Source organism: Rhinopithecus bieti, unplaced genomic scaffold (genome assembly GCF_001698545.2).
Source record: "Rhinopithecus bieti isolate Rb0 unplaced genomic scaffold, ASM169854v2 scaffold_18624, whole genome shotgun sequence".
In the NCBI taxonomy this organism is placed as follows: Eukaryota; Metazoa; Chordata; class Mammalia; order Primates; family Cercopithecidae; genus Rhinopithecus; species Rhinopithecus bieti.
This window is the reverse complement of record NW_016809607.1, coordinates 3,085,475-3,096,485: the sequence shown is the minus strand read 5'-3', so window position 1 is coordinate 3,096,485 and position 11,011 is coordinate 3,085,475. Positions and strand designations below refer to the sequence as shown.

Genomic DNA, 11,011 nt, shown 5'->3' with positions numbered 1-11,011 from the left:
TTTTTTATTATATTTTAAGTGTCTAGGGTACATGTGCATAAACGTGCAGGTTTGTTACATATGATATCGTGCCATGTTTGGTGTGCTGCACCCATCAACTGTCAAGCACCCATCAATTCATCATTTATATCATGTTATAGACTCCCAGTGCAATCCCTCCCCCCTCCCCCCTCCCCATGAAGGCCGGTGTGATGTTCCTTCCAGAGTCTAAGTGATCTCATTGTTCAGTTCCCACCTATGAGTGAAACATGCGGTGTTTGGGTTTTCCTCTTCTTGTGATAGTTTGCTAAGAACGATGGTTTCCAAGCTGCATCCATGTCCCTACAAAGGACCGCAAAAACTCGATCCTTTTTTATGGCTGCATAGTTTCCCATGGTGTATATGTGCCACGATTTTCTTAATCCAGTCTGTCACAGATGGATATTTGGGTTGATTCCAAGGTCCTTGCTATTGTGAATAGTGCGGCAATAAACATACGTGTGCGTGTGTCTTTGTAGTAGAATAATTTATAATCTTTGGGTATTATACCCAGTATGGGATGGCTGGTCAAAGGTACATCTATGTTCTTAGATCCTTGAGGAATTGGACATACTGTTTTCCTCAATGGTTGAACTAGTTTACAATCCCACCAACATGGTAAAAGTGTTCCTATTTCTCCACATCCTCTTCCAACAACTGTTTTCCTTCCTGATTTTTTTTAATGATTGCCGATTCAGCTGGTGGTGAGATGGTATCTCATTGTGGTTTTTGATTTTGCATTTCTCTGATGCGAGTGATGATGAGACACAAATTTTTTCATGTGTCTTGCTGGCTGTATGAATGTCTTCTTTGAAGAAATTCTGTTTCCTATCCTTTCGCCTACTTTTTGATGGGTTTTGTTTTTTTCCTCGTAATATTGTTTGAGTTATTTGGTAGATTCCTGGATATTAGCCCGTGTCAGAATGAGTAGATTGCAAAAATTTTCTCCATTTCTGTAGTTGGCCCGTGTTCACTCTGATGGTAGTTTCTTTGCTGTGCAAGAAGCTCTTTAGTCTAATCAAAAACCATGTGTCAATTTTGGCTTTTTGCTGACGTTGCTTTTGTGTTTTAAGACCATGAAAGTCCTTGCCCATGCCTATGTCCCTGAATGGTAGCTACCAGATTTTCCTTCTAGGTTTTTAATGGTATTAGGTCTCCCCCACTCAAGGAGCGCAGCCCATCGCCAGCAACGATCGAAGGCCTGGTCAGAGAAGACTTTTGACGAGATGAGAAGAAGAGGCTTTCAGTCCATCAAACTTTCAGAGCTAAAGGAGAATTACGTACCCAGCAACAAAAGAAACTAAAAATCTGAAAAAAGAGTGGAAGAATTGACAGCTAGACTATTCAATGCAGAGAAGGTCATAAACGAAATGACAGAGATGAAAACCATGACACGAGAAATACGTGACAAATGCACAAGCTTCAGTAACCGACTCGATCAACTGGAAGAAAGTATCAGTTGATTGAGGATCAAATGAATGAAATGAAGTGAGAAGAGAAACCAAAAGAAAAGAAGAAAAAATGAACAAGCCTACAAGACGTATGGATTCACGTAAAAAGAGCTAAATCTACGTCTGAATTGGGTGCCTGAAATGGAGGGGGAATGGACCAAGTATTGGGAAACACTCTTCGGAAATCATCCAGGAGAACTTCCCCAACCCTATAGGGCAGGCAACATTCAAATTCAGGAAATACAGAGAATGCCATCAAAGATACTCCTCAGAAGAGCAAACTCCAAAGACAACATAATTGGCCAGATTCACCAAAGTTGAAAATGAAGGAAAAATCTTAAGGGCAGCCAGAGAGAAAAGGCGGGTTACCCACAAATGGGAAGCCCAGTCAGAACTAACAGCAGAATCATCTCGGACAGAAAACTCTACAAGCCAGAAAGAGTGGGGGCCACATTTCACGTTCTTAAAGAAAAGAATTTATCAACCCAGAATTTCATATCCGCCACAACTAAGTTTCATCAGTGCAAGGAGAAATAAAATCCTTTTACAGATAAGTCAAATGCTTAGAGACTTTTGTCACCACCTCAGGCCCTAGCCTACAAGAGACCCCTGAAGGAAGGCCCTAAACATAGGAAAAGGAACAACCAGGATAACCAAGCCATATGCAAAAACAATGCCAAAATGTAGAAGACCATCAGCTAGGAAGAAACTGGCATCAACTAACGAGCAAAATAACCAGTTTTAATATCATAATGACAGGATCAAGTTCCACATAACAATATTAACCTTAAATGTCAATGGACTAAATGCTCCAATTAAAAGACACAGACTGGCAAATTGGTTAAAGAGTTGAGACCCATAGGTTGGCTGTGATTGCAGGAGACACATCTCACATGCAGAGACCACATAGGCTCAAAATAAAGGGATGGAGGAAGATCTACCAAGCAAATATGGAGAAAAAAAAAAAGCAGGGAATTGCCATACTAGTCTCTGAAAAACAGACTTTAAACCATCAAAGATCAAAAGAGACAAAGAAGGCATTACATATGGTACAAGGGATCATCAACAGGAAAGCTAACTCTCCTAAATATATTGATGCACCAATACAGGAGCACCCAGATTCATAAAGCAAGCCTTAGAGACTTAACGAAAAAAAATAAAAATTTTTATCACACTAATCGGCGTTTTTGGAACATGCTGGGATTGAGCTGATTGTGATGGAAGGTAGAGGTCAAAGGAAGAAACTTACAGAGAAGGAGGCAGGTTACTGACAAGCAGCAAAGGCATACAGCTAACCTCCCTAATTCTTTCAGTTTGTATTCACACCGTGCTAGTGAGCTGGTCCCTGAAGATGCCATTTTTTTCCCCACTTCTCGCTTGACACAGCATTCAGACACACACCCCTTCTGTAATTCAGATAACCTCAGTCACTCATGAATAATTCCACAGGAAGGCTTTGCCGCACAGAGAATTCCCAAGTACTTCTATAGAAAGCTTTTTATGCTCCAGCAGTGCCCTAACCTTTGTATTTTAAATGATTGTTCTTAGACATGATTTTGCCAGGAAGAGTTTTCTTTATTGTTTTCATTTTCTTGAAAATCTTTATGAATTGGGAAATTTCAACTGAATGTAGTAAATCTCCAGTGAGGAAAAAAACTCGTCCAAATATTTTTTTATGCTGCTCTATAATAAAGATGATTATGTAATAAATTATGTATTCAAGAAGAGAAACTACAAATTAACTCCAAATTTTATAGACTCCACAAACGTCTATCAAGCTTGTAAGCTAAATTTTATTTAACTTGCCTTTTTCCTTTATACACCTTTGTTCTAAAATAAGGATATGTTGAGAATTCATAAATGTTGGTGATTTTTGTTTTGAGAAATTATAGTTGTTTAATGGAAATGATTCCAGGCCTACTATTAAGGCTATAATTTAATAATTGGATAGTAAATAAACAGCTTTTCTTTCTTTCAGGTGATTGGTGTTTGGTACATGCTCGAAATGCCCTGTAAGAACAGCTATGTCTCTAAATAGAAAGAGCAAAAAAATTGTGCCATATCCCGTTCTTTTTTCCTACCCAAGGGGGACATGACTATCTACTTGCAGAAAAACAGGTAATGAAACAAAGGAGGACAAGAATAAAGCAGGTAAACATGTCCACATATCCCAGGTATTTTATATGTGAATGAGATCTACAGTACTAAATTTCCAAGAGTTAATTTTAAGTTATGATGTTAATAATCTTGACTTTTTTCTTGACTTAATGATCTTTTATTAAAAAGGTTCACTTGTATGATGTAACACTTATCATTCCTTTAAATATATGGTTATAATTGAATGTGTTTAGTCCTGCTCTTTTAAAATAATAGTTAAAATAATAAAAGCAGTTAAATTTCCATATCCTTGTTAACATCCTAATGGGTTTATTATTGTATCTTCTAATAATTTAATACTTTTAAAAATTTCTCAGTTTTGATTCTAGGTTAAATTGACGAGACATAACCTAAATAAGTAAGGCTTTTTTTTTTTTTTTTTTTAAGCAATGTGAAGGAATTTCTGAGCCAAAAGTTTGTAAACAGCTGCCTTGTTATTCAATGTACATATGCTCAAAGGACAAAAAGGTCTTGGGATCACCTGCATCCTTGTTAAAAAGGGAGACCTTTAGGCCCCAACCCAAACTCACCAAACCAGAATCTACATTTTAACTAGATCCTCAGGTGATTTTGTACACATTACAGTTTAAGAAGCACTCCTCCTGGTAATTTGAGTATTGGTAGTATCTTAAGATTTATATCAGATTTTATTTTATTTAACTATATCAGGTAATTATTTAGATCAAGATCAAGACACCTTTGGGCCAAAGGTGTCCACCTGTTTTATAATTAAAGTTTTATCAGAACATAAACATACCAGTTTCTTTATTGTCTGACTTTTTTTGCACTACCGGAGAAGAATAGAGTTGTTGTGATAGCTACTATAAATTACTTTCTGTTTCTTTGCAGAAAAAGTATGCTGACTCCTGCTTTAAAGCTGTGAAAATAAATTATGAAATAAAAAAAATCTGTTGGCATAAAATGATAACTTTAAATTTTTCATATGTATATAAAATGTAAGATTTAACTGATTGGTTACCGAACAGCTGCTAGCTGCCAGACATTGTGCTATGCCCTTTTATATTTATTATCCAAGTAAAATATATTTAATTGCAACTGTACTATAAATTTCACCATTTTATATTGATATTTTAAATTCTATATTAAGCTGATGTCAGTTGTTTTGAAAATCAGACTCTCAGTTTAGAAATACAAAATTTATTCATTTTCTATATTTTTTTACTTTTGTTACATAACATTTATTGTACAGATTGTACAGCTTTGTGTCCTTCCAGTTATTTATTAATCATGAATTTATGAGAGTCTTTGAAAAGTCAAGTTGGTATTCATAAGTCTTGTTTCATTTCTTTGGAAATATGAAACAACTCTATGCTGTTTAAAAACCAAACCTTGAGAGCCATCTTGTGGATTTCTGGTTTCTTTATCCATCTCAATTCAGAGAACTATTGCTAATTTAAATAATTCAGGTTTATTATTTAATTGTTGTTATTGTAATGCTTAACATTTATTAAGTGGTCACTAGTGTCGGGCATTGTTTTTATTACTGTATATAACTCATTCAATCCTTATAACCTATGATATTTCTGGTATTATCCCTTGATATGGTATATGTGTGAATCAAATATAGTATGAAATACTCTAGAGCATATTACAATAATTTATATGGAGACATTTTCAAATGATGTTTATTTAAGGCAATGTTACCAAGCACAAGTTCACAGATCATTGTGCTGGAAGAAAAATAACAGAGAAATGGAAAGTTTTGATACAATTGGGTAGATTTGAAAATCCCTAGTCATTTTTATCATAGCTTTTAATATTTTATTGTACTTGATTTTATCCTGATCCAACTATTATTGGACTTTTTTTTTTCCAAGAAGAATGAATTGCACACACATTTATTAAGAACATTATCCTATTCACCATTATATTCCCAGACTTTCATAGAGTATTTGTCTGATAGTAGGTATCCCAGAATTACTTTTTTTCTTAGCTTTTATTCTTCCGAGACTGACATTATAATAGATGTTTCACTTTAATTTTCTCATCTGACCTGCACCATTGTGCTGTCCTTTAAGATTCTTATTCCCATTTTACAGATAAGGAAATGAAAACTGAGAAAGTAAATAATTTTCACAGAGAATCTCATATTAAATAGTGAAGCCGTGATTTGAGACAGTCTGACTCCAAAGTCCACCATTTTCACTATACTGTGTCCTGTTTGTTCCAAAGCAAACAGATCACATCCAATCTGGGACTTTCTGAAGACCTTAGGGCATGGGGTTTTTTTTTTTTTAATAAAATAGAAGAACATTTCCATTTCTTCAACCTAACTATATCCCTCACTTCTCCTAAAGAGAGATTTTAAAGAGTGAAACCCTCCACAGTGCATATTGTACCAAAAGATAAGGTCATCTTAATATTTTCTCAAAGCTCTAGAATTTAAGAGTATTTGTCTAGTGCTAGTGGTACCTTCCTTCGTATTTCTTGAAGTGCCTTTGAACTTAAATGGTATTAACATTCTAGCAGTTTGAAGGGAGCTATTATCATCGTGGTGGAATATATTTCCCATGTTTTGAAAATGGGAAATTAAGAACCTAAAACATTAAAATTTAATTAGAAGGTAAATTTAATAAAAATCTAAATAGAAGGTAAATTTCTGTGTACGATGGTACACAGAAATTTAGCCTCATGCCTTCTGTTATATGACTTAATCCCTACCATGCCACAGTGATGCTTTACCCCAAGTGTTTAATGTAATCACCTCAATTCCTGACTTACTAAGATCTTTAAAAGCACTTCTTTACAGTTTCATTTAACACAATATATTTTTTATTTGTATAAATAACAAAACTCCATTAAGAAAATCCTCCTTCTGTGTATGTATTTGTGTGTACGCACATGTGCATGTAATAAGTCTGTTTCTATGCCTTAGCTGCAACTGAAATGATTCTTTTCTCTCTGTAAGTAATAGTTACACCTCAGGACTTCTCATATAATTTTGCCCTTTATTATCAAAGTCACCCCCAGGGGAAAAACTACCTATATTTCCAGATTTGTCCACTGAAACAAGAATGTAGGGAAAGGAAAGGAAAGTCTCCCAAGAGTAGTTTAACCTTCAGAAATGGAGCTTGGGGATCTCCCAGGACACAGGAATATCTCAGGATGTACAAATGATGCCCAAACCAACAGAACACATTCACAAAAAGGTCTGGTTGTGATTTTACCTGTAGAAGGTTTATGGCCTTGAACATCTGAACATTTCTGAAATGTACTTTCTCTTCTATCAAATGGAATAATAATGGAGTAAATAATACCTAGTCTAGTTATTTACTATGAGAAACAGATAGAATAATGTATGAAATTATTTTGGAAACTGAACAATGATAAGACTTTACCTATCATAGAAATTTATTTTTAGAAAATATATATATACTAATAACTAAATTTCAAAATGGCAAAAGGATAATAGTGACCACTTACTACCTTTTTTTTTTTGAGACAGAGTCTCGCTCGGTCTCCCAGGCTGGAGTGCAGTGACGGGATCTCAGCTCACTGCAAGCTCCGCCTCCTGGGTTCACGCCATTCTCCTGCCTCAGCCTCCCGAGTAGCTGGGACTACAGGCGCCCGCCACCTCGCCCGGCTAGTTTTTTGTATTTTTTAGTAGAGACGGGGTTTCACCGTGTTAGCCGGGATGGTCTCGATCTCCTGACCTCGTGATCCGCCCGTCTCGGCCTCGCAAAGTGCTGGGATTACAGGCTTGAGCCACCGCGCCCGGTCTCACTTACTACTTTTATACTCTCCCCCACAAAGATTGTGTCTTAAGAAACCACTGTTTTCTATAAAATAGAACATACCTCAAGGAATAGCAGCAGTGTATGTTTATAAAAGTAAGTATATAATTAAAGATGCATATATTTTAGTTATTAAGCCATTGTTTTCCACTGTGATTTTAATTTTAAGTTAAATGAATCCTTCAGTTAGAATTTTCAGATTCTGTTTTACTTGAAATCTCAGTCAAATCAATTTTTTCCATTAGGGACAAATTTTTAACAGGCTTTAACTGTTTTCATACTGGATTGAGTATTCCCACCCATCCCTTTACCGTATATTTCTGATTTATGGCCCTGATGTGAGTTCAGTATTTTTACATATATCAGTGATGTTAAGAGTTTGTCTTTTAGTTAGAATTTCTATCACGTAATAAGCCTTGTGTCAGTTAAAGCAATAGGAAGAATCCGATAGTAATATGTACCCTCAAGCTGCTTTAAAGTATAATTTTCTGACTTTTTATTATGTAGATCTATCAATCATTTCCTTGTTTTTATAAGTTCAGCTTTAGCCTTTGCCTAAATCAATGGCAACTGGAATCAATGCCAATTTGATTTAGTTATCGATGCTTACTATTACAGCTTGCTTTATTTTTGCTTGAGCAGCTTCAGTGTCCCTATGCCCAAGTAAAATAAGAATCATCTCTTCCTAGAAGAGATGGTATCTGTTAACTAAAGATAGCATAACAGACTATTGGTAGCAGGAATGGTTAATAGCCCTCTTTCTGTTACTTTTTTTTTTACTTTAAATATATGCAAAATGTCATCTTCACAGAGTTTATTCTTTCCCTGCCATATCTTATCAACCTCTTTTCCTCTTGGAGGCTAATATAATAATTTTTTTGTCAGTTACCACCACATAGGATGTCAAAAGTTTATTAGTATTATTTAAATAAAATGAAACAAAATTGTAAAAAAAAAAAAAAAAAAACAACTGTTTGCTTAATTGCATTTTTGGGAACATGACTTTTCTGTTTTCAAAGGGAGATAACCTCATATAAAATATAAACTTTGGATCTAAGCAAACCTGTGTTTTAATGTTGATTCACACATTCTGCCTTTTTAACATCCTCAAGCTACATTTCATCACGTACAAAGTGGCAATGGTACCTATATTTTAAGATTTTTGTGGCCTGGTGTGGTGGCTCATACCTGTAATCGCAGTACTTTGGGAGGCTGAGGTGGGCAGATCACCTGAGGTCAGGAGTTTGAGATCAGCTTGGCAACATGGTGAAACCCAGTCTCTACTAAAAATATAAAAAAAGCCATGCATGGTGGCATGCATCTGTAGTCCCAACTACTTGGGAAGGCTGAGGCAGGAGAATTACTTGAACCTGGGAGGCAGAGGTTGCAGTGAGCCAAGATCGCGCCACTGCGACTCCAACCTGGGTGACAGAGGGAGGCTCTGTCTCAAAAAAAAAAAAAGAAAGAAAGAAAAAGAAAAATTCTGTAATAAATAAGGTAACATATACCTTGCCTAACACAGGGTAGAAATTCTGTAAATGTTTACCCATAAGCTTTGAAGAGGAAAAAGACAACAGTTTTAAACAATAATAGATGTGACAAAAATTAAATTTAATGCTTTGGAACAATAAAAAATAATGTTGAATTGTAAAAAGCAATAAGGTTGGTAGAAATATTAGGAAGAGCAACAACAGACTAGTTAATATCTATGTCTTTACATGTACACTTGTTAAATTTAATAACTTAAAACATGAAGTTTCCAGGGAGAAAATAAGCAAAAAGAAGAAATAAAGTGGGTAAACAAACTTTTGATGAAAAACAATTCTTAAAAAATTATGTAACATATATTCATCAATATATTATCAAAATCTAAACATAATAGTACCCAATTCTGAAGGTGATTTGAGGAGATTTTCTGTGGTATTGATCAATACTTTTAAAAAAATTTGGCAATAGATTTTAAAAGCCAAGCCAAGGCTCTTATTCCAGACCTTTTAACTTTGAAATTCTAAACCTGGGAATTTTCAAAGGAAAGATTAAAAGAAAAGTTAATATACACCAAGATTAAACAGTTCAGAGGAAATGTAAAAGAGAAGCAGATTAATTCAAGCCAGTAATTTTAGATTTCAATAGGCAGCAACAGGGAAAGGACATTCCAAAGAGAGAAGAAAGAGAACACGGGCAAAGGGAAACTCTGGGTTTATTTGGAGAATAAGAATGTTCTCTATTCACCGGAATGTACGGTGCATGGAGGGCTAGACATGGTCAGACAATGGAAGACTTCAAATTCCATGCCTAGGCTTTTAGACTTTATATTCAGTGAGAAGCTATTGAACATTGTTGAAGAGTCAAATTGTGTGACCAAAATTCACGTACTGAAAAGTAGGATTCACTTTCTTCCAAACAAGGGACATTTTTATGGCCAATGTGTTCATTTCAATGTAGTCTAACATATGGTCTAACATTATTCACTTTGAATAAGTGAGACTCTTTTTAAAGAACATAGTAAACAGCATTGAAATTGTATCCTTGTTTCTTATTTTGATTACAGGTAATTTTGATTGTAGCAAATTTCGTTTCTGTGCTTTAAGATGCATTTTAGAAGCATAGAATAAATATCTTACAATAAATTAATACATCTTGTTAAGGAATCATGCTGTTTTGAAAAGCATGTTAATTAGAATGTTGTTTTCACTCATTTGAAAATACTTGAGTAGCAGAAGCACTCTAAAGACATCAGATTAATAAATAATGTTATAAATTCCTAGGGATAGAGAGATGTGTAATGATAAAATTTAAAATCAAAAACATTTCATATTGTGATTCATTTTTTTAATTTTTCTCTTTACAGATAGCCAAATGAATTAAAATAATGCAATTTTAGATAAGATTTATCTTTTTCTAATTAGGGTCCTCTCTCTGGAATGCCAACTTATTTCTATTAATAATCAGGTCAGCCTATATGGGAACCAGGATCATCTTTCAAGGAATATGACATGAAACAGAGCAAATGGCACTTTCTTTCTCCCAAGTTGAAATGCATAATTAGCACAGAATAACATGGAAATTAGTTATTGGGATTAGGCTAGTCTGGGTGATTGTGACTTCTTTATATACACATGGGCCTTAAACTGTTTTTCGTCATGGTCACTCAGCAAATATTTACTCAGTATAAGCTGGTTACCAGTCACTTTAATAGATCAATGGGTATCAATATAAATAAAGTGCTGTAAACCTGTTTGTAGTGGATTGAAGTAGACACATGTATCAGTTATGATTTAGTAAAAGGAAACAGAAACCATTCTAGGTACATTTTAAATAGAAAAGAATTTATATAAGAAATTAGGTACTTACTAGAAATTTGGTAAAATCAGAGGAGTAGAAGTTCAGGGTTACTACTACAGCTCTTGAATTTAACCAGTTACATGATGGTGATTAGCAGTTAAAAAGCCACAGCTATTACTACAGATGCCTTCCAACATTCATGAACACACTAGAAAACCAAATTTTGAATGTATAGTACATCCGTTAAAACTTTCAACCCTTCCTTCTGTCTCCAAAATCTTGCTTGCCAGAAAAGTACAGCAGGAGATAGTTATCTCTTCATTTCCGTCATCCAGATCTTGCCTG

At 34.8% G+C, this 11,011-nt stretch overlaps 1 protein-coding gene across 1 annotated transcript in view; it reads left to right on the top strand.

Moving 5' to 3' along the window:
- Window positions 1-3,507: 3,507 nt before the first annotated feature.
- Window positions 3,508-11,011, top strand: part of ASCC3 (activating signal cointegrator 1 complex subunit 3) — a gene marked incomplete at its 5' end in the record, with an annotated part of 187,260 nt that continues 179,756 nt past the window's right edge. Inside the window, one exon of the mRNA XM_017889813.1 lies at window positions 3,508-3,587. Within this exon, the coding sequence (XP_017745302.1) occupies window positions 3,508-3,587 (80 nt within the window). The remainder of the gene's footprint in view (window positions 3,588-11,011) is intronic.